Source organism: Chaetodon trifascialis, chromosome 21 (genome assembly GCF_039877785.1).
Source record: "Chaetodon trifascialis isolate fChaTrf1 chromosome 21, fChaTrf1.hap1, whole genome shotgun sequence".
NCBI classification, from domain to species: Eukaryota; Metazoa; Chordata; class Actinopteri; order Chaetodontiformes; family Chaetodontidae; genus Chaetodon; species Chaetodon trifascialis.
The window spans coordinates 2,777,251-2,804,461 of record NC_092076.1 but is presented as its reverse complement, the minus strand read 5'-3'; the positions used below and the strand labels follow the sequence as shown (position 1 = coordinate 2,804,461).

The 27,211-nt window shown below is 48.7% G+C and overlaps 1 protein-coding gene across 1 annotated transcript; it reads left to right on the top strand.

Annotated features, from left to right (window-relative positions):
* The first annotated feature begins 16 nt into the window (after positions 1-16).
* srcap (Snf2-related CREBBP activator protein) lies at positions 17-27,211 on the top strand. The gene is made up of 33 exons (XM_070991091.1): positions 17-2,646; positions 3,405-3,446; positions 3,746-4,012; positions 5,252-5,437; positions 5,557-5,697; positions 5,891-6,083; positions 6,727-6,896; positions 7,486-7,579; positions 7,748-7,837; positions 9,424-9,597; positions 9,799-10,025; positions 10,240-10,417; positions 10,554-10,690; positions 10,921-11,090; positions 13,284-13,613; positions 13,739-13,925; positions 14,008-14,177; positions 14,453-14,604; positions 14,721-14,936; positions 15,021-15,185; positions 15,924-16,076; positions 16,163-16,207; positions 16,304-16,633; positions 17,722-17,900; positions 18,034-18,347; positions 18,444-18,651; positions 19,062-19,226; positions 19,392-19,588; positions 20,381-20,495; positions 21,154-21,279; positions 21,446-21,622; positions 21,896-21,979; positions 22,445-27,211. The coding sequence occupies exons 1-33, from the start codon at positions 211-213 to the stop codon at positions 27,209-27,211; spliced, it is 12,585 nt and encodes a 4,194-aa protein (XP_070847192.1). The 5' UTR covers positions 17-210.

Sequence of the window (27,211 nt, the reverse complement as noted above, 5' to 3'; positions counted from 1 at the left end):
AATGCTGGACTTATTACGGGGACGAAGGAGGAACAGTCCACCACATTGGAATACAAACCAGAGACTGGAACAAACACAGAACTTGGTGGAAAAGAGCACACAGGCGGAAATATTCTCCCCCAACCCCAAACCTGTTTCACAGCCTCATCTCCATCTTCCCCACAATCAGGTGCTGGTTTCAAAGTCCAAGACACCACAGAACATGAGGCTATGGAGCGGTCTGACAGGGATCCACTTGTCCACACAAATCAAGGCAGCCATATACCTCCGCCAGGTGCTGCAGAGCAGGCGGGTGGTCACCAGAACTCAAAATTGTCTCCACTCCCTTTACCCTCATCTGACAACGGCGAGATTAAACAAACTGACATGTCAAAAACACAACCTAAAATCATCAACGCCATCTCAAACGATGCCAGAGAAACACAGAAAGCTAATTCTCTGGAATCAGTTGAGATGTTTGAGCATGTTAAAGATCTTGTTGACACGTCTCACAAAGAAACACAACCTCCTTCAGATGAAATACTCGAGACCCCAAAGGCAGGAGACTTGCTTCCTGGATTATACGGGTCCCCTGGAAAAGGAGACTCAGTGTCCAGCAAAGCAGCCGACAGAGAAGACGGCAGCCTCCAGAGGAGCTGCAGTCCGGCCGAAGGAGAGCAGGTGGAGGGACACACGGGGGACGGACAAACTGACACGGCCACCTCCTCAGCTGACTTCACAATGCTGTCGGAGCGCTCTTCAACTCAGGAGAGTTCCTCAAAATCCTCTGCCGCACCTCCTCTGTTTGACACAGGCCTAGTGGTCTCACTGCAGGCGGAGCAGGTTGTTGAAGGACAGGCGTCTCATCCTTCTGACCAAGTCCTCACAACAGAGACGCCACTGACCGCCGAGCTCGTGCATTCGGCCAACGCTCAAGAAATTGTGGTCGTCAGAGAGGATGCTCAGGCCGGTGGGGACTGGCCGAACATGCACCTGAATCAGAGTTACCTCCTGCAACGAGAAGATGGCAGTGTCTGTGAAGCTGCCATTGTTAATGAGCTGAGTTCTGAACTCTCTGCCGGAGAACCAAAGCTGTATGAAGAAAGCGTTCAGGTTGAGTTACACTCGCAGCCCGTGGAGGTGTATGAGTTCTGCAGCCTGGTCGAGGAGGTTGCTGAGGAGACGGTCTGTGCCAGCAGTAGTGTGCAGATGCCTCACTCTCCAGGATATGAGGTGAACTTGTTCAATGCTTTGCTAGAAAACTCTGACGAGTACACTGTCAAAGAGGACCTAGAATCGCACCTCGAACCAGCTATTCACACAATTAATGAAGGTGACACTGTCATTATTTCCCAGCAGCCCTTGCCTTCGTCACATGATGCAAATCAAATACTGGCTTGCTCTAACAGTAATTCCCATAATTTGTCCACGCAAAACAGAAGGGTGGCTGCGGTTGGGCAGCATTTGGTATTAGATGCTAACCAGGCCGTCGAAGTGGCTAACTCAAGTGGGGTTTGCTTAGTTGAAGTAGCTGCTGTTACATCTGACTCATTCACTGTTGAACAGACACACACCAGACTAGAAATTGTGACGCCTCGCTCACAGGTCGATGCAACTGTCCCAAACCAAACAGAGGTGAGTGATTCTCCCGTATTTCAAACAAAACAGGACGCAGAAGCAACAGCTGGTGCATCCCTCATATCCCCAGTGGGCACTGGAGAGGACATGGGGATGGAATCATCTGTTGCTCTCTCGGTCCATGTTTCTCGTGTAGAAAACCAGCCCTCTCTAAATCAGACTCCAGGAGTCACTGTTGTAAGTGCCGCACAGCCTGCTGTGACAGAGACTCCATTACAGAATGTTGTAGTGGCCACAGAAACCAAAGCAGAGGCTTTCTGCACCACTCGCCCCTCCGGTATTATAAATCCAAAGCTGCTCCTTCTTAAACCGGGAGAAGCTCCTCTCCTGAAACACCCTCCCTCCATTTTGGCACAGGTGTCCAAGCGACAGAATGCGGCCGGCAAGCTGGCCGGTGCCCACAGCTCTCGGTCTGGCAGCGTGTCTGAGGAGTGCCTTCCCCAAACTGTCTCAACAGCAGACTCTTTATGTGCGTCTGTGTCTCGTAGCAGCCAGAAAGATCAGACGCAGTGCTCTGTCAGTAAAACTTCTGTGACGGCGGCTCTGCCCGTCAAAGTACAGCAGCCGACCATGAGCGGCGATGTCTCGCTTCGGCTTGACCAGACTGCGGCGTTCGCCCCGACAACCTCAACTAGCAAATCTGACAAAGAGGCCTTAACTGTTACTAAAAGTTCAACAAGTGAAGCGTCCCAAGATGTCGTCACCCCAGCAGAAGCCACCCCACCTGCTACGCCTGACACCCTTTACATGATAGCATCAGTGGAAAGGGATGCTGCCGTCATGGCGTCCACCAGTCCTCATGACCCCGTCAGCCAGCCTGACTCCCTCTACGAGGAGGAGGAAGACGAGGAGGAGGAGGAGGAGGAGGAAGAGGAGGGCGAGGACATGGAGCAGGACGAGCTGATGGTAGAAACGGAGGCTCAGGAGGCTACTTCAGGACAGGTCAGCAGTCCAGAGGAAGGCAGCGATGAGGAGCCCGACGGCGACAAAACGGAAAGCGAGATGACCACCCCCAGCTCACAACACAAGGTATTTCCGCGAAGAACAGGATGTCGCTTTATAACATCCATTTTACCAAAGCTTAGAGAGCTGCAGAGAAGAGTAGACAGAGGAAAGAGTTTGGCAGGGCTGCGAGTCCAGAGGCAGGAAGACGATTGAAACGGATTGAAAATTAGTGTCTGCGTCATCAGAAGTAACACAAACAACATGGCACATTAAAGCATCAGGCCACATAAGACTAAAGGGTTTGTCCCTGAAAGCCAAGATAAATCAGTCGTATCACTCCACAAAACGAGGGCAGAGCTGAAGTAACTGCACTTCTCATGTTGTGACTCACATCGTGATCGCGCCGATGCTGAAGCGTGTTTATTAGCCGTTCCTTTGTGTGTCTGATATCACTCTCTAATCTGAATGACCCTCTGAAGGCCACACTAAAGCATCTCCACACAGGAGCTAAAGAGGAGCTCAGGGCTCCCTTTGCATCCTGAGGAACATTTCAGGCTGCCGTGATGTGCCGCACTCTGGAGCTGCGCTTTCATTTAGCGCACAAGATTTATCTTGGCTGGAAACAAAAAGCAGTATTTATTACACCATGATATCCTCCATCATGTCATTATGCCTCTGTGACTCAAATCAGATATGCTGGCATGGTTTCACTGTCTAAATATGGCCTGGTTATACCCATCCTGCATGTCCGTATTGATGTCACCCATGTGAACAGTGTTGTTATCATTTAGTGATTTATTCCTTTTAAGTTGGCCGCATGCTAAGCCATGTGTGTTTTCCAGCATGGACAGAGCAGGACAGACAGAAAGGCACTGTTCCTTAAGGTAAGTGGTGGTTGTCAGACACCCAGATAGATTCCTTTTCAGCAGGATGTTCACCAGCACTTAGTAGTGAGCCACTGTCACTGTCACTGCTGGAGCTTTTTGACTTAAGAAGACGTTCCACTGACTCTTTTCTGATTATAATTCTGCATGAAGAGAGCTGACAGAAAAGTCTGGAGCCTGTTGCTTCTTCTAAACGCTCGCTCTAATTCACGCATGTGGCTTTTATCTTAGTCTCACTGCTTTCACCTCGCTAAGTCAATCTGTTAAATCATTTCTTCATCTTTCTCCTCGACCTGTAGGTACGTCAGTGGATAGCAGACAGGGTCACCACCAACTCCTCTCCGCTCTCACCCTCCACCTCCTCTTCTTACCCGGGTCCCTCACCCACCAGTGATTGGTCCACCCCGCGACGGGAGAGGTCCTCACCTCTGCGGGGTCCTCATGGGAAGTTTGTTTCTCCTTCGTCTGTCGGGGGCTACGCTTCCTCCTCTTCCCCGCCCGATCAGGCCACCCCTCACCGCCACCGTGGAGAGCGTCACACAGACATGGCGGAGCTAGCTAAACACGTGAGTGTTAATGTGAATCATTTTAATATGAAAAGCAAAGCAGAGCTTGAGCTGAGAAGAAGACAGTTTTAATAGTCCACAGGTGGTTTGAGGGCCAGCAAAAGGCTGCCAGTGTGTAAGGTGAGGTGTGTGTGACTGGTGTGTGTTTGGAAATGACGCATGTCGAGCTCCCTCTCAGTTCCTTTTAGGCTTTCGCTGCACGCTCAGACTGCTGAGAATAAGTGCGTTCAGAGACCATTCAGTTGAAGCAAGCAGTCCAAATTTTCAATAGCTTAAACATATCACTTTGAATCTGCAGATATTCCTGGTTTACTGCAGAGTTTATATCTGAGGGGGTGGGGTCTCAGTGATGTGAAAGCACCTTTCCTCAGAAACACATTTACAGGACCAGCCTCTGGTGTTTTGGTGCATCTTCACTCATTAAAAGAGCTGGATATCAAATCAAAATCTGATCCTCATTAGGGATAGATGCAACTTTTGACCAGTCTTCTCTGTCGACCGCTGGTCATTTTAATGACCCCTCACTCGTAATTCCTGATTTAACCCCTGATGGCCTCTTTGACTGATTTTTTTTTACGTTGCCTCCGGCCAGCTGGATTATACTGGAGAGCACGTAAACTGACTGCAGTGAATAATCAACAAAGTTGTTGTGTTCAAGTGTTGGAGACGCTCTAAACTGCCACTGTCACTATTTTCCAACAGAAATGACTTTACTGGTAGAGTTCATACTGCGCATTTAGGCTGAGTCCTTACTGCAGCGGCCCGGGTTTGATTTGCACTTCATTTTCACTTTAATTTACTGACCATCAACACAGGTTAAATGTAAATGTACACGTAAGTTGACTGTATTGTTAAAGTCTGGTTGGCTGGTCTACTGACACATTAGCGCTGCGCTCCACTAATGTTATTCTCCGGGGGTGATTCAGTGTAAACTACCTCTGCCTCTCCTTTCAGAGTCAATTATTAAATTATTTAATCCAAAATGTGGCCAAATGCTTTTTTATTTTTTTTTAAAATGAACTAGAAGATGATTAGTGTGTGTGTGCTGTGCTCCACCTGAGCGCTGCAGTTTGCCCTCATGGTTAAGATCTGCTTTTTTCCCTCTGTTAACTAATGTTATTACAAAAAGGAGACTTTTGGCAAATCTGAATCATGTCAAATGAGAGTTTCAGGGACGTTTCTGTAGCACGCCGATGTGCCGGCAGGATTACTGAGTGGTTTGTTCGTCGTGTCCTTTAGGAAGCAGACATCGAGCATCGAACCCAGGCGCTGAAGCGAGAGGGCTTCTGGTCAACGAAGCGTCTCACCCGCCTGACAGAACCGCCACGGCCAAAAGTTCACTGGGATTACTTGTGTGAGGAGATGCAGTGGCTCTCTGCCGACTTCGCTCAAGAGCGGCGGTGGAAGAGAGGAGTGGCCAGAAAGGTGAGTTACTCAGCAGTGTTTCTGCACCCGCAAATGTGTGACTGCCTTAGCCTCACATTTCTCGTTCTCCTGTATTTCTCTAGATGTGGTCTAGATGTGTTCTGCTGATGTGTTATCAGGTGGTACGAATGGTGATGCGACACCACGAGGAGCTGAGGCAGAAAGAAGAAAAGGCCAAGAGAGACGAGCACGCCAAAATCAGAAGAGTCGCCTCCTCGATTGCGAAGGAGGTCCGCGCTTTCTGGAGCAGCGTCGAGAAGGTAGAGACGAACGTCCTGCATCAGCGTTCAGAGTGCAGTTTGGAAGGATCCGTTTTTAGACAATAAAAGACGCGCAGACTGACTGAACAAGTGAAATTATCAGCTGCTTTCACGTATAAACTTGTCATTTAGCTTCTGTTAATATTCCAGAGTAAAGTTAAGAGAGGTGGCGTCTTGTGTTTTGTCCATGAAGGTGGTGCAGTACAAGCAGCAGTCCAGACTGGAGGAGAAGAGGAAGAAGGCTTTGGACCTTCAGCTGGACTTCATCGTAGGCCAGACGGAGAAATACTCGGACCTCCTCAGCAAGTCGCTCGCACCCACCAGGCCTGCTGAAACCGTCCCTGTGACTCCCCCCAAACCTCCGCCAGCTCCCGTTGATGAGGATGGTGAGAAGTTTTTTTTTTTTATATGTGTAAGACCTTCACCTTGTCCATGTGATGCTGCTTTCAGAGCTGAATCATTGGTTCAGAAAAGGACGTTGTCATAGCTACACACCAATGAGGTAAAATGTGTTTTCTATTGTCGTTTGTTGTCAAGGTTATTGCATCTTTGAGAGAATCGACCATGTTGTCGCATTTCTGTGCAGATCCCACCCGATTAGCTGAGCTCAAAGACGTCTCGTCCTGACTGAGATGATGATGCCACTGCTTGGCTACGGTTAAGCTTGAGACTCGTCAGACCTGTCAGACTTGTCTGCTGCCCGTGTTCTCAATGGCAGCACGGAGGTGGATAGTGACGTAGCTCAGTCAGAAGGACAGACTTGACTGTGGGTCCATTCTCAACTGCAAAGAGCGGCTGCTTAGTTATCAGTATCTGTCATTGCAGCAGACTCAAGTTTTCACTGAACGGGTTTGAAATGTGTTAAACCAAATGACCTCCTGAGGCCACAGAGACCGAAGCCTTTGTTGGTGTGAAAAATGGAGTTTAGCTTCTGCTTGGTGTCTGTATGAGACTCGAGAAGTCTTCCTGTTTGTTTGTCGTCTGGAGACAAGTCCTTTTCAGTACGAATCTACTCTGTCCTCTCTGCAGACAGAGACTTTGAGCCTCCCTGTGAGGAGGAGGATGACGAGGAGACCATAGAGGTGGAGGAGCAGCAGGAGGGCAACGATGCTGAGAGCCATCGGAGGGAGATTGAACTGCTGAAGGAGGAGGGCATGCTGCCCCTGGACCAATTACTCAGCACCCTCAAACTGCCACAGGTACCTCCATAAACCTGATGGGACTGGGATTGCTGTCTGAAAGCAGAAGACCCCTGAACTCAGTTTGAATTATTGTCACAAGTTCTTATTCAGGCCTTTACTTAAAACTTCAGAGGTTCAAATGCAGCTCAGTGTTGGTGTCTCTTATATTCTGTGCACCAGCTTGCCTTGGCTTTATTTACGACAGTTCAGCCCTCAGACCTTCATGAAGGGAAACTGGCGAATTGAATTTTAGTGAGCAGAGTTTTTGAGTTCTTTCAGTAAGAATTCATGATGCTCCTCCAGTCGAAGCGAGCTCCATCGTCATTAATCACAGTGAATCTGACGGGAGCTCTGTGTGAAAATGCTGACAGTGGCAGCAGTAACTGTTGCAGATGTTTCCATCAGAATGTTTCACCACAGTATATCTTAAAGCCTTCACGCTGTCACGTTGCTGACGTCTCTCATGTCCATTAAACACACGTGCACATGCGTTCATTTCAAGGTGGATTTTAACACAGATAATTAAACACACAAACTGCTGAGTGCTTGCGATATGGACCGCAGATGTTTGCATTTCATTTAATCACTGAATCACTGGATCGCGCAGGAGTCAGGCTCAGACGAAGAATGCTCTGATGAAACCTCTTCATCGGTGGAGGAGGAAGAGGAAGATGGCGAATTCACTGCCAACGAGGAGGATGGTAAGATGTGGAACAAAAACATACTTCTGGCAAATAGAGAAAAAACATTGCTCAAATCGAATGACGTGAAATTAAATGTTTCCCTTGTGATGAACCCAACTTGGAATGCAAGTCCATAAATGTCTTTTAGTGATGTAACATTTGTTTCCTCCCTCTTCCTCTTCTCAGCTGAGGATGAGGAGGACACCATAGCAGCCCAGGAGAAGGTTGAGGGGAATGTGGATCATGCAGAGGAGCTGGATGACTTGGCCAGAGAAGGTAGATCCATCATGTGTGGAGAAGCGTCTTGTTTTTTGTGTGTCGCTGCTTTGAGTGCTTTCCATCGTTAAAGAGCGTCTCTTATTATTTAAGACGAATTGTCTGACTGTGTCCTTAAATGTTAAACCTTCCTACAACATGGAGATGATACCTCTGCATATGAGGATGGCGCTTGGGGCAGGGCCCTGCTCGACCTCACATTTGTACTGGAACTGTCTTCAGCTGCTGGAGCTTGAAATATTGCTCTTTAACTGGGCTTCAGTAAGGTAACCTTGGCCAAAGTGAGCCAGGGTAACCACACCCTCCCACCATGTTTTTAAATGCTACAGAGAAGCGAGGGAGCGACGACTGTCAGAGGCCTCGTGGCTGCGTCGCGTGTGTCATAGAGGGTCACAGGGCGCAGTTGGCATGGGCAGTGATGTAGAGCTGGTGGTCAGTGCTAACCAGCCTTAAGAAGCTTCTGTCAGACTCTGTGTCTCTGCTGGAAAGATGGAGGCTTCCTGTGTCGTAGCTAAGCTAGGAGCTCTGCTATGAAAGGCTCTCCGATGTCTGCATGTCTGAGGGGAAGTGGCATATAAAAGCCCCAAATATCAAACCGTGCAGCTACCGGCGGCCTCATGTGTTGTGTTTACTGCCACGTTAGAGGAATAGATCTTGTTAATGTACAGTGTTGTTTTTCTGACTGCACTTATCAGTCTTGCTAATGCTAATGCTATACACTGGGGCTACAGTTAGCCGGTGTTCTGCTTTTTATACTTACCGTGGCTGCTGCTACCACATTCAGGTAACCTGCCGACTTGGTCACAGTTAGGGCTTAGAGAATTTGGCTGAACTCAAGTTTGAACTCCAAGCAGACACATACACATTCACATATATCTATGTGAAGATATGATTTGTAGGGAAAGTCATGTTTTCAGTGGAGTTTTCAGGCCTGATGTGAACACCAGACTGTATCAGGGCTTGGGTGAGAAATGTCATGGAAAAAAATGCTGGTTTCCTCTGGAATATTTTTGAATCACCCAACCCCAGAGGACAAATACCAGATCTGAACTGTGCAACCGAAGATCTTTGGCTTCTAAATAAACAAGATAGAAGATATGATTTAAGGCCAAACCTATGCTTGATATGTATACGTCCTTAATTTTAATTAATAAAGGTAACATTAGAACTCTGAATGAGGATCCTTTGCTCGTCTGTCTTCTGCCACTTTGATCATACATTTCCATCATTTCACATTTTCCCGATCCAGAATTGGAGGAAATCTATGAACCCCCTCTATTGTGTGTAGGGTCAGCATCTTTAGATCCTTTGAGCCTGAAGCGTAGTTCAATATAGAGGAGACGCGTCATCGTAAAGTTTGGTACATGTTGAAAAATCAAGCTTTGTTAAGAGTTGATCTGAGAGCTCTTGCAGCACATTTCATGCTTTTGTTTTTGAGTGTGTGTGTGTGTGTGTGTGTGTGTGTGTGTGTGTGTGTGTGTGTGTCAGCTGCATGTCAATAAGCGTTTCATTCATTTTAAGCAGCGCGCTGTTTAAAAGCAGGAGCAGTAAACATCTACCCTAACGTCTCTCTGTTCTCCACGTAGGCGATATGAGTGTCGAGGAGCTGCTGGAGAAGTACAAAGGAGCATATGCCTCCGACTTTGAGGCTCCTTCTGCATCCGGCTCTAAAGCGAGCTCTGATTCGGAGGTGTCTGGGGATGAGGAGGAGGAGACTGAAGAAGATGAGAGTGATGCAGAAAGCAACACTTCCTCCTCAGGTATTAACCAGCTCACAGGGAGTCAAAATAATCTCATGTAAATTGTTTATCTGCTCCCACTCTGACAGCCAGCGTTGCAACAACTTCTCAGAACGGGGATGTTTCCTTCTCCGTCACTCCGTCAGATTGTTTGCTTCTTTTAAGACACGCAGCTCGAGTTTATCTGCAAATCATTCCCTCTTTCAAATGTGCTTTTCTCAGATTCACCGGGAGACAGCGCAGACGACGATGACAGCGAGAAGGATGAAGACGAGAGCGAGGAAGAAGACGGTGAGGACGACTGTGGAGATGAAGGGATGGAGCTCTTGCTAAAGGAGGGAGACAACAGCCCACCTTCCTCCAGCTCACGGCCGAAGAAAGAGATCAGCCACATCGCTGCTACTGCAGAGAGCCTGCAGCCTAAAGGCTACACTCTGGCTACCACAAAGGTCAGCTTTGAATATTTAGTTGTAACCTAAAATGTCTTCTATTAAGGAGAAGCATATTTAAGTTTTTTAGCGACCAAAGACGAAGTTAGTGCTCATCTTTTATTCTAAGAGCCTCAAGTAGTTTCACAAGCCAGACTAAGGAAACTTTAAAGGGCAAAAATGTAGTCCTTTGCAGCTCTGTACCATAATTATCTCATCTTTTGTCCACTGAAAGGTCAAGACCCCCATCCCATTCCTGCTGCACGGCACATTACGAGAGTACCAGCACATTGGGCTCGACTGGCTGGTCACCATGTACGAGAAGAAGCTCAACGGCATCCTGGCTGATGAGATGGGTCTGGGCAAGACCATCCAGACCATCGCTCTGCTCGCTCACCTCGCCTGCGAAAAAGGTAACAAACCCGATTCAGATGCTTTTTCTACACACAGCAGTTTAATGGTATTGTTCATTTTAGCTCATTGGTGACAGGAGGTGACACTTGTTTTTGAACTCACATGTCCTTCTTTCGTGTTCAATGACCCATTCAGGTAACTGGGGCCCTCACCTTATCATCGTCCCCACCAGCGTGATGTTGAACTGGGAGATGGAGCTGAAGCGCTGGTGTCCTGGCTTTAAAATCCTCACCTACTTCGGCAGCCAAAAGGAGAGAAAGCTAAAGAGACAGGTTGGTTTGGAAAGCACAGGTGTGTTTTCAGTCATTTGTACTGTACGTTCCCTGCGTGTGGCAGCATTTCTACAGAGTGACTCTCTGGGTGGGTTTCTTGCTTTATGTTCCCTAAATACCTAATGGTGACCCAGATTCAAGCTTTTCTTTCCACTATAGATGTGGAAACAGTTGCTTTTCTAAAAATCACAAATCTGAACCACATTGAGTGTCTCTTTTTTCTTTCTCAGGGCTGGACTAAGCCTAATGCTTTCCACGTGTGCATCACTTCGTACAAGTTGGTGCTGCAGGATCATCAGGCTTTCCGACGCAAGTCTTGGCGGTACCTGATCTTGGATGAGGCGCAGAACATCAAGAACTTCAAGTCTCAACGCTGGCAGAGCCTGCTGAACTTCAACAGGTCAGTAGAGCGGCTCGTTCTGGGTTCTCAGGAAGACACATGTGCAAACTGAAAGCTCGAAATGAGTAATTAACGTGGCATCGCCGATTCAAAGCTGCAGAATTAAGGAACGCCCAAAGAAGATAACGCTGTTGTTCGACACATGATCAGCGATGTCAGATAGCTTCATCTGCTCTTTGGACATTATGCAAACAGCCAGTGGAACCAGCCAGGAATGATCAGCCCCCGTCTTGTGTCCAAGGGTTGTTGCTTAAGGCTCGAACGTGCTTCAGCACATGCACCCTCGCCTCCTGCAGACATGCACGAGCTGTCCGAATCCATTGAGGCAGACATTCTTTGGTGCATTTTGTCCCTGCAGTTTAAACCGAAGAATTGTCCTCTGAACATAAAGATCCTGCTTTGCCAGAGACAAGCGAACGCAATGTTCTTTACGATTCAGACACTCCCTGAGCACGTGGTTTTAAAAGTCACTGACGTCAGCAGTGCATGCAGCGCAGAAGGAGGACAACTTTCACTTTTGTTTCCACAGCAGGCTGGTTAAAATCTTGCAAAACGGTTCACTGTGGCTGAAGCAGGAAGAAGGGACTCGTCGCATTTTAGCTGAAAAAACAGCTTTGACGCAAATATTTCTGGCATTTCCAGATCAGTTTATTTATTTATTTACCTTGTTATCCCTTAAAGAAGTGTGCTGATAAGATCTGTTGCTCGCTGTGTGACACAGTAACCCAGTAGACTGATCATAGCTCCAGCTTTCCTTTAGGAAATGCTGCTTGCAGGCGGAAAATCTGAACAGATGTCATAAGCGAGTATTATATACAAAGTAGTTTTGTAAAACTAGTAATGCTCGTAAAAATCTCTCTTGTCTCTGTAATGTTTCCAAGCACATTCGAGGGTGGCCCTCTGTCTCATCTGTAAGCAGTCGCTTGTCACAAAAAGTCAGTGTGCATTCAGCTGCAGAAGACAAGCCGTCATTGAGTATTAGCCATGTTTGACTTTAGATTCATCCCGAAAATACACCAAACCGCACTGCCATGTCCACGGGGCACGCTGGCGTGTGCATGTGAAGCTTTAAGCAGCTAATCTCATTTTTAATGTTTTCCTCTTATCGAAGTGGCTGTAATTAGACTAACTTGCCATCATTTGGCTGGTGGCCTGTTCCAGCTGGTGGTAATTTCTCACTGTTTCACGGAGCTTCAAAGAGTCGTTTCTGCACACGAGGAGGCGCGCACAATGTTTGATTGTATGTACGCTTTTAGTCATAGATCTTCTTCAGGCATGCAGGGAGGATGAGAGAGCACTTAAGTGTACGTATATATGGACAGTCAGTGTAAAACATTTGTGTATCTCAAATGTAAAAACAGGGGCGTTGTTGTCCTCTGAGATGTGATATGGATTACAAGCATGGAGGCTAAGAGACCAGCAAACAGTGAAATACTTAAGCGATGCTTTAAAATGATTCAGCCATCAGTTGCTTTGTATTTTTATGCGCAGTGTTCGATTAATTCGTAGAGATTTGTTTTCACATCAAAGCTGTTAAAATCATGAATTTGATCGATCATAGTGAACCCACAGGGAATTATCACCGGACTGAGGCTCCGCTCTTCCATCAGCTCTCCTTTTTATAGTGTCTTTCAGCTCATTGTTTTGGTTTCCCTCCCTCTAACCTCACTGCAGTCCAACAGCTTTCATCAGCTCTGTTTTCAGTAGTAGCAGGCAGCTGTTTACAGACACAAAAAACCTCATAAATCAACCGTGCACTAACCTGCTCAGCACCAAACAGCAGGCGGAAAGAGTTAGCAGCTAGCTGATGAACACAGTGGAGCGTTCAGCCGCTGCGTAAAGAGCCAGATATTTCCCTCAGGACTTGGTGGAGACCAGGGTGAGGAGAGGGAGTATTGGACTTCAGATGGTCACAAACAAAACTCAGAATAAATGTTTATGGTTCTGCGTATCTGCTGTTCTTCATGCAAGCTTTATAAGGTGAGAATATGTCAGCGTTGTGCTCACAGCTTGTTGTGACCAAGCAGCCAAAAAATCAATCAATGCAGGTTTAATGAGTCTTAAGCAGCAGCTTTGAAATCCATTTGTCTGAGACTGCCCATTTATCAGAAGCCTACTTCTCCTTTTTTCTACTGTAACCTTGATTCTAGAAACCAGCATGTTTACGTAAACATCTCCACTGTCCTCTTCCAGCCACCGGCGCCTGCTGCTGACAGGAACGCCTCTCCAGAACAGCCTGATGGAGCTGTGGTCTCTCATGCACTTCCTCATGCCCCACGTCTTCCAGTCCCACCGCGAGTTCAAGGAATGGTTCTCCAACCCGCTGACGGGAATGATCGAGGGCAGCCAGGAGTACAACGAAGGCCTGGTGAAGAGGCTCCACAAGGTGCTGAGACCATTCCTGCTCAGGAGGATCAAGGTTGACGTGGAGAAGCAGATGCCCAAGAAATACGAGCACGTGGTGCGCTGTCGCCTCTCCAAGAGACAGCGATTCCTCTACGATGACTTCATGGCACAGGCCTCGTAAGTTATTGTACTGGGGGTTTTAAACTTGTCTTAATTATTTCCTATAATTACCGTTATTTTCGTATTATTCATATTATTAACTTGGTCTCTCCATTCATCCCGTTTTTGTCTGTGCTGCACAGGACCCGGGAAACTCTGGCCAGCGGCCACTTCATGTCTGTGATTAACATCCTAATGCAGCTCCGCAAAGTGTGCAACCACCCCAACCTGTTTGACCCTCGACCCATCCAGTCCCCCTTCATCACGCAGCCCATTGTTTTCCATACGGCCTCCCTGGTGCAGGATGCCCTGGAGGTCTCGCCTTTGAAGGTTAGAATCAAAGACAAAATACTTTCACATTTTCCATAAAGTGAATGATACTGAGGGCTTGATTCTTGATTTGTGTCCTCAGCGCTGCGACCTTTCTATGTTCGACCTCGTCGGCCTGGAGAGCCGTGTGTCCCGATACCAGGCAGATGTCTTCTTGCCGCGCCACAAGGTCAGCCGGCAGCTAATCCAGGAGATCGTGGAGTCCCCTGAACCCCCTCCAAGGCCCAAACCAGTCCGCATGAAGGTCAACAGGTACGCAGTACAACCAGTGATGCTTCAAAGACGTCCGTAAGCACAAACCTGCATCAGTATGCCTCTGGTTTGAACAGCTGCACATACTCTCATCTGTGCTGTCAGAGCAACTTGGGTGAGGGGCTTTACTAAAGGTCAGAAAAGGCTAAACTAGGAGGCAGAAGCAGGCAGCGATGCATGGCCGGCGGGGAATGAAACCAGATGCTTGTCGAGTGTAAAACGTGTATATTAATGCAATGTTTGATCTCTTGCATGCTGGTCCGTCTCTGCTTTAGGATGTTCCAGCCGCCTCCTAAAGGTGACAATCGGCCGGTCCTACTGATGAACAAACCCACCTGCTCCGTGCCCCCTGCAGCTCAGACCCCCAAACCTCCTGCGGTTCCTGAAGTCACCTCGACTCCCTCACCTGCTCCTGTCGTTCAACAAGGTAAGTGAAGGAGGGAAAGTGCTTGTGAACAAAAAAGCTCGAACATGGTTTGTAATTGCTAAGCTTTGTACCTTTTTCTTATTTCTCCAAATGCTTTTCCGGTTTTCCTCTTTTAGTGGTGTGTTCGGTGGCGACCACGCCCCCTCCTCGCCCCTCCATGCATCTCGCTGCTCAAACTGCAGTGAGATCCAGCGCTCCAAAGCCAGTGCTGACCGTACGGCCCCCCACTGCCTCCTGCACAGCCAGCATCCCAGCTCATCCGAGTCCAAACCCCGGAAACATCATGCCCCAGAGGGTTCTGCTCAGCCCAGATATGCAAGCTAGGTTGCCCTGTAAGTGTACGCTGATGCCGTGTTGATGTCGTTTTGGTGTGAGAGTGTTTTTAATCCTCACCTTCTCTCTGTTTCCCTCTGAAGCCGGTGAGGTAGTGAGCATAGCGCAGCTCGCCTCGCTGGCTGGGCGACCTGTGTCCTCGTGTCAGGGCAGTAAACCCGTCACCTTTCAGCTTCAGGGCAACAAGCTGACTCTGTCTGGAGCCCAGATCCACCAAGTCCCAGCAGCTCCTGCACGGCAGGTTCAAGGTCCGTGTGGCTTAGTGTGACTGCCTTGTTTTCACTGCAGGGGAGCAGTTTTTCCTGTCATTTAAAATTACTCATGCACCAGCACCATTTGCCAGCCAGAAAGTTGTGTCTTTCTTTATCAATAATTCTATAAATATATTTCTTTAAATACCCTTTAATTCCAATAAGGTTGCAGAGTCGTCTGTCATGTGTCATTTGTGCGTGATGACCCTCACATGAACGTCTACGACCAAAATAAAAGTTAAAATGTAGAAGCACGCAGTTTTTCCAGTAACCCTCCACAGACCATCACTGGATTAAAAGTAAATATATATTTGTGCTTTAAAGTTATGTGAAGTTAGTTTAAAGTGGTTCACAATATGTCATTTGGCTATTCTAAGGCTTCACACCAGATGCCAAAGTGCAGATTACAGGAAAAGTTTAGCTGAGCCACACAACACTCAAGTAGCTATTACTTTTTATACTTTAGTTAAGCCTGACTGCAGTATAATTTATGGTGTTTTAAGTGAAAACAAGACATTACAGTTGCTGCTTCTTCAAGATATAATGAGAGAATACTAAAACTGAGACACAAAACGGTCCCAGTATTAAACAGCCCAACCATGATGATTTCTTTGTCTTAATTGTGCTGCTCAATGGTTAACAGATTTATTTAAACCTGATCACCTAATGAAGGAATGATGTGTGATAGTGTGATGAAGTCCCTGCTTACCTGTCTGCTTCCCGCTCATGCTGCAGGTAATGTGATGCACCTGGTGTCCAGCGGGGTGCAGCACCACATCATCAGCCAGCCTGCACAGGTGTCTGTCCAGAGCGCAGCCAACACGCATCCCGCAAGCACCTCCACCGCCCTGCCTGCCAATCGGCTGCCTCACAGTACCTCCTCGCAAGGTTTCTGATCCTTCATCTCTTACTCTGTAGTATTGAGTTATATGTTGAAGAAAATGTCATTTTGCCTGAAGTGTTTTCTGTTTTAGGACAAGAAAAGTCTTTTCTTCTGACATTATCCTCCGACGAGCCATGTCAGTTTCAATCCTGTCTTTCACCGTTGTCAGAATTGGTATCTGCTCCTCTGGAAGCCTCGTGTCTCACAGCTGATATGGTTCATGTTTCCGCAGTGACCCCCTCCATGGTGAGCAGCCCCGGCGTCGTGAAGATCGTTGTGCGTCAGACAGCAGGCAAGGAGGGCGGGCCCGTGCCCACACTGGCAGTGGCCCCTTCCCCTCGTGTTGCTCCTCAGGCATCCTCCTCCCCGCACCCTCACGCCAACACCGCCCCTGTCAGAAACACTGCTCCACTGCAAATTACCCAGCGCACCCCCGGTCCTGCTACTGCCCACTACACCATAGCTCCTCCCGGCAACCATAGCTCAACCCTGAACCAGCCCCACCCCCCTCGCCCTGTCCTCAAAGTAGTGCAGCCTCCTCCATCCAGCACAGAGCAGCCAGGTGAGAGAACGAGTTATTACTGTGAGCTATAACCCGTAAGGCTGTATGCATGCATGACGAGATTAGTGCAATAATGATCTGACCCAGTTCTGCTTCAGTAGTTTTCTTCTTTCCTACGCTCCCACTCCAGTTTTTTAATCTGCTTAGAGTGCCAGATGTGAGCCGAGTGTAATGTAAGACGAAACATGCGGGGAAGTTTAGATGGTCCCGGCAAAGTATCTGTTTAGCGTATTGAAAGATCTCCTTCAGACATGCTTTAAATATATAAAAATGTTCTGCTTTAAAAGAATTTGCGTCTGATAGAGTTTTTCCTTAAAAAAGTTAAATCACCCAGAGCATGACTGTACACGCACTGAAGAAACCTGCTTACGACTGGCTTCCTCCTGTAGGCAACTCTCTTAAATGAAGAAACCTGACTTTCCCAAGTACATTTCTCCAGTTCTATGCAGAAAACTGAGTTTAAAATCTGCGTTTTTACAAGTACGCATGACAAAAGACTGCAGACAAGCAAGGTAACAGCAGGAAGGCGAGATAATTACACCCAACAATTCATCCTTGAATTTACAATAACTGTCGAAAAATTCAACTGAAACTGACACAAAGTAAGCTGTACGAGACTAAATAAGGGATTTCTCACTGCTGATCATTTGACTGTCTTCTACCACCAATACAGATGGATTAAGTAAGCCATGGTTCCAATGTGAGGTCAGGTGTAAGGGAGAAACCTGATCACTGACCTGCTGCATGTGTACTGCATGTAAACATGTTCACAGTTACCCACATGACCTTGTTTCACAGAGTAACCAGATGAAGTGTGCCTAAAAACAAACTGTGAATTTCCAAACACAAGATGTCTCCTACTTAAATTCAAACTCATCACGCTGGTTTGAGTTGCATGTTGGTCCAGGACTGGTTTCCAGACAAGCTGAAAGGTCACAAAATTCCGCTCATGAAGCCTTTTGGTGTGAAACCCTGCTCATATATCGTTCTGCACAGTGAATGTCGAACCTCTCGTGAGTCCACGGTGGTTTGTACTGCAGATCTGAGTTACTTACAACAGCCGTGCTCGCTCTGCTTCCTCCCCTCAGCTCCAGTTCAGGCGGCCTCCTCGTCCTCTGCGCCCAAATCTTCTGCAGCACCACGTGACAGCAGCAGCAGCAGCAGTCAAATACCAGTTACCACAAAGTCTAGACCCAGTACAGGGGCAAAAACCTACCCTCCACCCAGGAAAGTGCCTCCACCACCTCCTCGCTCTCCTTTCTACATGGTAAGCATGAAGCACTTATTCCATCGAGTTTTCTTTTACAGCGATTGGAAACGAGTGATGCTGTTTTAGCCCGGTTTCAGCGTCTTGTGTTGCAGCTCTTTACCTCGCTCATGTTTATCCTCCCACTCAACAGAAATGGCTGGCAGATAGCCTTAAACAGCAGCGCGACAGCCGGCTGGACTTCATCTTTCGAGTCAACGAGCGCCACTGCGGAGCAAAGCCCATGTATGGCCGGGAGGTTCTGGACTTCCTGACTTTTCTACCCGGTCCCCGTCCCTCGCCGGCCGCCCAGAGCTCTCAGGGGGAGTGGGGTCGCTCGGGCCAAAGCAGCTGTCTGTTCGCACAGTGGCAGAACAAATACGACTACTGGTTTCAGAGCCATGCTGTGAGAGAGGCCATCCACAGCATTGAGGACCGGCTGGGGCTGCTCAGCGACATTGTAGACAGGTAGATAACTGATCCATGGATCGATTTTCCTGCAGCATGCTTTCTCTGGGACTGCAGGAACTTTGATTTAACTGTGACTTATTGCGCCCATTTTAGGTTTACATTTGGGATTCCTCCAGTCGAGGCTCCTCCGATCTCCATGCACTGCTGCCATCCTCCTCCCTCTCTGAGCCACAAGCAGGCAGCCTTCTCCTCCATGCTGTCAACTCAAGTGGCTCCGCTCACTCGCAGTCTCCATCGTATTCAGTGTAACATGAGGACCCAGTTCCCAGACCTGAGGCTCATACAGTATGACTGTGGTAAGGTTTCAGGGTGCTTTTTTGAGACTGAGAGCAGAAAGAACGTTTCTATTCTGTATTTGGCCTTAAGTAGACTGCTGTTACATAGCAGTCTACTTATTGTTTATCTACAAAATCATAAAATTTCCTCCTTAAATCAACATTTTCCTGCTCTAAAGCTCTGATCACTCTCTGCTGATTCTTCAGAGAGTCAAATAGAAGTGATTCAGAAAACCTTCTTTCACTTTTTGCTCATTAGATTAGAATAATCTTCCAAGTCACCTAACAATCAAACCACCACGCCTGACCCTCAGACCATTCGCTGTCGATGCATAATACTTTCCTGTCTTCATATTCTCTGTCCTGCCAGTTGATTATTCCCTACTATTCCTGGATAATTGGTGTTCTTACTGTGTGCCCCCTGCGTGCAGGTAAGCTGCAGACTCTCCACACTTTGCTGCGGAAGCTGAAGACAGGAGGCCACAGAGTGTTGATCTTCACTCAGATGACACGTATGTTAGATGTGCTGGAGCAGTTCCTGAACTACCACGGACACATCTACCTCCGCCTGGATGGCAGCACCCGCGTGGAGCAGAGACAGGTTCGCGCTGACTGATTTTCATCTTGTTTTGGACACACTGCTGCCACGTAGTTTCCTGACATCCTTTGCCTGACCTGCTTCCACTGAGTTACAGCAGAGTATTTAAGCGTTATTCTGCACCTCTCTAATGCTTATTTTCTGTGCATCTGCTCACTCTTCCTTCAGGCCCTCATGGAGCGCTTCAATGCAGATCGGCGTATTTTCTGCTTCATTTTGTCAACTCGAAGCGGAGGTGTTGGGGTGAACCTGACTGGGGCTGACACCGTGGTGTTCTACGACAGCGACTGGAACCCCACCATGGATGCTCAGGCACAGGACCGTTGCCACAGAATCGGCCAGACCAGAGACGTGCACATCTACAGGTGACGGCATAAAAAAGTGCATTTACGTGAGCAAAGCATTCGTGATGCTGGACTGCTGCTCATGTCATATATGGTCTGTTTAAAGCTGCAGCTGCACTTGCATTTTGTCCTTTAACACTTAAAGCAGATAGTTTAATCTCAACCAGTGCTTAGAAAAGGGATTCTGCAGGCTAAGTTTTATGTCTTAATGTAGATCCCCATGTGTTTGTATGGAGGGTAGTGGCGCCAAGAAGCCAGGATTTACTGCTTGAGCCTTCAGGAGGAGTTGTAGGTTTAATTTCAGGAAACCATACTGGGAAGTCCCCAAACTCCCATTTTCTCGTGGCAGACATTTTGATGCTGTTGCAGGAGAAGCACATGTGTAACTAATAACACGAATGAGGCCTCTAATTCATTTGTGTGTGTCAGTCAGTATGCTAGCAGCCCAGCATTCACAACAGCAGGGTCCTAGATCCCCTACACATAAACAGAATGCAGCCAGTGTTTATTACAGTGGATAAATCTGTTTAAAAAGTCAAAATGTCTGTGAAAACAGTTCTGTGTGTGTCCTCACTGCAGTGAAACGAGGACTTTAGAAACAATGAGACTCTAAATAGCTGGTGCGTGATGGAAAAAATGAGGATTGTGGGAGTGAGAGGAGGAAATGGCTTTTCATGGAGCTGTCAATCAGCGCTCGTGTTATTTTAATGCCGTCGTGTTTCCTTCATAGCGCTGATCAACTTCAGCTCTGCTTAACCAAGAAATGTGATTTCATCAACAACATGTTAATGTTCTTTTAACGTTTCCCTTCAGGCTGATCAGTGAGCGCACAGTGGAGGAGAACATTTTAAAGAAAGCCAATCAGAAGAGGATGCTGGGAGATATGGCAATCGAAGGAGGAAACTTCACCACTGCCTTCTTCAAACAGGTAGGGACTAACAGTGGACACACTTTGCACAAACAACACCTGATGAAAGCACGCTGGGAGTTTCCTGTAAATCAGATCATTTCATGTGGCGCGCAGGATATCGTCTGTTTTATCACCATTTACCACATCTCGCTGTTTCTATTCATCATGTAAAAGTGCAGAGCACAAAGTAAAAAACAGCCAAACATGTTAATTTGTCTCTCTTCTATCACCTGCTGCCTCACATGTAACTGCGTGTTAATGATGTGATGATCAATCATTGTTTCATCCAACCAAACGTGCTGTAGCTGCGTGTTTGAAGCCTAATTGACTGGAGCCCCCGAATGCATATAAAGAAAAAGCTATCAGAGACGAGCAGAGGAAGACGAGGACTAAAAGTCAACATAAAAGAATAAATAATAATAATACAGGATTTTTTTCATCGCAGAAACAGTCTATGGCCTCTTCGCCTTTAATCAGATGTATTCAGAGCTACCTTTAAAGTAATACCTAATGTGCTGTTCGAAGTACGCCGACAGTGCAGCGTTTTCCAATTAATGCATTAAATGAATCACACGATTAGCGCAACTGCTCTTTTTGAGTGTGTCACTGTGGTGATGTCAGGACATTAGGCAGTTCAAGTGGCTCTCATTGTTTTCGTGTTCGCTTTGTTCCTCAGCAAACCATCCGAGAGCTGTTTGATATGAACGACGGGGAGAAGAGGGAGGTGGCGGTGGAGCTATCAGTGCCTCAGGCTGAGGAGGAGGAAGCTGTCAACAAGCAGAGCACCACCATTCTGGAGCAGGTTAGAGTGACGTATAAAGCAGAATCTGGTCATCAACAAAACTAAACACACTTTGCAGCACAGGACAGAGTTGAAGAAGCTCTAAGTTAAAATCAATCAGCCTCAGCATTTCCGATCAGTATGATGGCGTACAGATAAGCTGATCGTGTCGAAATGGTTCTCGCAGGCCCTGTGTCGAGCCGAGGACGAGGAGGACATCGTAGCAGCCTCTCAGGCCAAAGCAGAGCAGGTGGCGGAGCTGGCGGAGTTCAATGAGAACATACCATTGGATGACGGAGGGGAACAGGAGGAGGTGGAGGAGCTATCCAAGGCCGAGCAGGAGATCGCTGCTCTGGTAGAGCAGGTGAACAATCATGCAGTTCTGTAATTGAATTGTTCATCTAAAACCCAGAATAGAACATTGGTTTGAGCTCTTGAATAGCTGGAAAATACATCTTCTGTATAGAAAATAAGTATATCCATAGCTGAAGTGGTAACATCTGTGGTGCTTTCACAGCTGGTTGTCAGTGCAGATGGGGGCATCTCAGCTGTAACCGGAGCAGTTGCTGTTTATCTGCATTATATCTACAGTTATTCTACGCTCTGTTAACTCACTGCACTCTCTGCCTGTCCCCAGCTCACTCCCATCGAACGCTATGCCATGAACTTCCTGGAAGCCTCGTTGGAAGACGTATGCAAAGAAGAGCTGAAGCAGGCTGAGGTAACACCACACCTTCATCTTTAAACAGGATCTGTGTCTGAACAGATTTCTAAAACTTTGATTTGCTAAATTCAGTGTCAGGCTCATCTTAATTACTGTCTTCAACACAGCTAGTGGTTATTTTAATTTTCAAGCGATTTTTTTTTTTTTTTTTTTTTTTTAAATAATTGATTCGTCATTTAGTCTGTAAAAACACTGAAAAGTGTCCTTCATGCTTTCCTGTAGCTCAAGGTGATGTCCTCAAATCTGCTTCACACTGTTACTGACTAGTCCATTAACTGACTCATTTAATCGTTTCAGCGCCACTAAACGCTAATCTGGTGAAACTCTTAATTTTGGTTTTGACTGCACTACTTTTACTTTGTTTTATATTGTATAACATCCAATCGTGTACTCCTACAGAACTAAAAACATAACTTCTGTTTCTGCAAAAGTGTCAAATCTGTTCTGCTTGTGTCTGTTTAGGAGCAAGTGGAGGCTGCCAGGAAGGGCCTGGACCAGGCCAAGGAGGAGGGCCTAAAACTTCATGCTTCATCTGATGACGACGACGATGACTTTTTGTCACCGCCAGCCTCTGTCGAGCCTGCTCAGCCAGCCCCAGCCCGGCGTGGCCGCAAACCCAAGGACAAGGACAAGATGGTCACCTCTACAAGGACTAGCGGTCGGCTACGTGGGGCGTCGCCCGAAACTGAGTCTGAGCCTACGACCCCAAGAGAAGTGCCTGAAAGACTCCGCTTTGGTTTGAGAGGACGAGGAGCTGCCAAAGACATCGGTAGTGTGTCTACCACCCCGTCCCGCACAGACCATCACAAAGCCTCCTCGTCAACCAGGCTTCAAGATTCCTCCAAATCTTCAAAAGCCTCATCTCCTGCCAGAGATCACCAGGCCACCAAAGCCAGGACTTTACCAAACCGCTCCCATCCCAGTCCAGTGCCTTCCCCTCCTACAGCCTCTCCTCCTGGAGCAAAACAGTGTGTTGGGGAGATTGACAGCAAAATCTCCAAAGCATGCCGAGAGGAGAAAGAAGGGGAGAATGAGAGGAGGGTGTCCGAGTCATCGCTAGAGTCCAGCTGTCCACCCGACCATCAGGCAAAGGATGATGACAGCAGAGACCACGGTGCCATGTCTCCCCCATCCACCAGCTCCAGATCGCCTCGCAAGCGTCAGTCAGCGGACGGTGAAGTCCTGCGGGGCCTGGTTGAAGACTCCCCGTCAGCCAAAGTCCTGCGGAAGCTACCGGGGAGGCTGGTCACGGTGGTCGAAGAGAAGGAACCCAGAAGGAGGCGGCGGCGGGGAAGCGGCACTGGAGGTGGAGCTTCGTCAGAGGAGGCGGCCGTGGAGGAGAACACTGCTGGATTCATTGACGAACCAAACAAAGACAACACATCACCGAGCCCTGACAGCAAAACTAAAGGGACCATGACCAAATCTCCTCAGGACCAAGACTCTACTCCGAGTCCGTCTTTGCACCCGCAGCCTGTCAGAAGTTACCCTCCATATTCCCCACCCCATCTTTCTCCTGACATGCCTGTGCTGAGAAATCTTCCTGTGCGGCGCAGGTTGGAAACTGAATCTCGCATGGCCGCTCAGCTGGGAGAGCAGCAGCTGCATCTGGGTAGAGGAAGAGGAGGGAACCAGTCCAGAAAGACGGACATACCACCAGGAAAAGATGCCACTTCAGCCTCTACAGAGTCCAGCGTGAATTCTCTTGAGACACCTTTGAAACGAAAGAGGGGCCGGCCCCCTAAGACTCCTCCTAGGTTACCTGACTCTGACAACACCGTGGCCCCTTCCCCACACCCCACCTTGCCAAATGAGGAAGGGAACCCCCCACTCTCCCCAAAACGTAAGAGGGGTCGTCCTCGCAAAGAGTCCATAGCCATGCCAGAAACTATTACTGAAGGACAGATCTCTAGAACTGAGACTACTGGTGCACCTGGTATATCAAAATCTGATGCTAGCACAGAGCCAACAGTCCCATCGCCCCGTAAGTCAGAGACCCCCACAACTGCTGTTATCACCACAAGTCAGACCACCCAGTCTGCCAAAGCTGAGGAAACAGACACCAAGCTTTTAGCCCCAGTTTCAGTCCCTGCTCCAAATCCAGCTCAGGCCTCCACAATAACAACAACAGATCAACCCTCTACACCAGTCTCAGCTTCGGTCCAAGCACCCACTGCACCTGCACCTGCACCTGCACCTGCACCTGCACCTCAGGTGACCCCACCCCATCCTGTGGCTGCCAGCACATCAGCCCCAGCCACAGTCCAGAGCCTAGACACGGCATTGACCCAGGTTTCCTCTGCATCCTCCATATCTGCCACTGTCACTGCTACCTTCACCACCACAACCCCGCTGCCGCCTGCCAGCACCGTCACATCAACTCCTCCAGGTGTCAAACCAACACACACAGCTTCTAAAGCTCCCACAGATCCGAAACCTTCAGTTTCTACAACTGTGAAAACACCAGGACCAGACTTTGCCAAAAGCACCACAGCTGCGCCACCATCCACTGTGTCATCACCTCCTGTGGCTGTCAAAGCAGTTCCAGCATCAGTCACTGCCACAGCGGTCCCAGCAGCTCCAGACATAACATCAAAAACAGTGAATGTTACACCAGCAGTCGCCACCACAGTGAAACCAGTCCCAACTGAAACTGCTGCTGTAACAGACGCTTCTGCTCTGTCGTCTTCGACATCTGCCCCAGCTGCAGCAACCTCTGCCTCACCCACCGTAACATCCACCCCAGCCCCCCAGAAGGTTTCAGCTACAGCTACTAGCCCACTTACAGCTTCACCAAAACCCACCTCAGCATCCTCCCCCACAACAGCAACAACTATGACAACAACACTAAAAGCTAGTCCGTCAGACTCAACAAGTCCGAGCACAGTCACTGCAAGTCCGGCCATGTCTGACACCACTTCTACAGCACCACCAGCACCAGCAGTCTTCTCATCTGCTGCAAACACAGTTCCATCTTCTCCAGGCCAAGGACGGACTGATGTGAAAACTACCAAAGGTCCCACTGCACCAGTCTCAACCTCACCAACAGTTCAAGTGGCTGCGCAGGCAACAACTACTTCAGTGGCTGGCACCTCCTCAGCAAAACCTCCTGCAGCACCTGTCACAGCCTGCACCCCTTCCTCCACTGCAACATCCACCAGTTCAGTAACGACATCACCTCCAGTCCGAGTGACAACCACTTTTGCAGCAGCCCCTTCCAAAGAACACACTTCAACTACCCCTTCCTCAGCTGTACAAAATACTGTCAACATCCCACCCCCAGTAACTTCCACAGGTGCTACGTCAGCTCCAGTACCAACTGTCACCACAACTACATCATCCCCACAAAAGTCCACAACAGTTGCTATCGCAGATGTTGTCACAACTACGCAAGTATCCACTGCCAAAGCCACCCCTGTGTCAACAGCAATCACAGCCGCAACAACACAAACAGTTCCCCCTGTGTCCACCACACAGACCTCTGCAGTCGTTTCCATGCAAGTACAAAGCTCTGCATCCACAAATGTTTCCCCAGAAGTGTCCACATCGGCCCAGATCTCGGCATGTGCTCTTCGTAGTGATGTATCTGAGAAGGAATCTGTAGAACCAACACAGACAGCATCTAAAAGTGACGCCGACAGGGTGACAGAAATGGAGGTAGATGACGTGGAGGCTGAAGCAAAGACTCTCGTGGAGGATGATGACAAAAAGCAAGACATCTGTAAGCCTGAGTCTAAAAAGAGAAAGTTGGAAAGTTCCTCTGAGACCAAAGACTTTGAGTCAGGAAGGGAGGGAACAGGCGGAGAGACACAGTCCTCAAATGCACCTCAGAAAGAAGAAGCCAAGCAAGAGGCAGTGGAGCAAACTGCTGAAGATCAGAAAACTCCAATCCAGAAAAGGCCTCTTAGTCGCCAGAGCAGCCAGGAGTCTGCTCGCTCTTCCTCACCATCGTCTGGATGTTCTACATCAACCCTCACTCGTCACGCTCACCACAAGAGGACGTACGAAAACAGACATCCTACCAAGAAGAGGCGAATGGACGTCACCTCAGAGGCAGGGAAGGAGGAGAAACAGGAAGAGGGTGGAGAGAAGACAGAGGAAGGCAGCGCTTGCTCTCGGAGAAGGCGTTCCAGGTCCCCCTCTTCCTCCTCGGACTCTGACAACAGCGAGAGCAGGAGGGAGCACCGGCTGACTCGCTCAGCCAAGCACAGGCTCCAAGATCAGGAGAGGGAGAAAGGCAGCGGCCGGCAAGTAAAGAAACGTGCACGCAGCTCTGACAGAAATGCATCAAACAACGCCAACACGTCCACAGGTGGAGAGTCCGGCAGCGATACATCTTCTGTGAGGATCACCAGGAAGTCTGCAGGATCTCAGCCTTCACAAGACAGCAAAGCTCAGACCAACAGCATGCCCTCATTGCCCCCTGAGCCCGAGGTTCTGGGTAAGAGATGCTCGGCACTCAACGCAGCAGCCAAGCTCCTAGCAATGAAAGGCAGGGTGGATACCCCAGGCCACACCACTCGCAAAGACTTGGGGGCTAAGGCCTCCCCCGCCTCCTCTGTTGACAAGAACCAAAAGCCGAAAAGCAAAAGTGTACCAGCCTCCCCTCAGAGTAACTCTGTAAATCTTACTAATAATAAAAGCAGTGGCAGCAAACCCTCAACACCCAATCAGACAAGCCGCTCTGCTTCCCGCTCCACCAGACAGTGCCCTGGTTCTCTGGTTCCACCCCTGGAAGGGGAGTACAAGAGGTCTAAAGCAGAGGAAAAGGAGAGGGGGAGCAGGAAGTCGTCAGGGGGAAAGGAAGGCGAGACGGAGGCGCAGTCTTCGTCCCACGGCCACAGTGCCTGCAGCAGCATGAGCAGCGATGGCGAGGGCGACGGGGGTGGACGCAGCAGCAGGAGCCGCAGCAGCAGCAACAGCAGCCAGCGTACCCACAGCATCAGCTCTCAGAACACAGAGCACAGGGAGTCCCGCGCCGCCTCCTCCGGCAGCGAGCGTAGCTCGGAGAGGCCGAAGAGGAGAGACAAGCAGGGCCAGCAAAGGGAGAGTCGGCAGGACAGCAGGAGGTCCCAGAAGCTGTCGCAGGAGGTGACCAGCAGTTCAGGAACGGAGGCAACACCGGACAGGGTGCTGCGCAGCGTCGCAGCCCTCGCGGCGGTGCAGGCCCGGTCGCCGGCCGCAAGCACCCGCTCGTCTTCTGGTCAGATTCGTCACAACAAGACATGA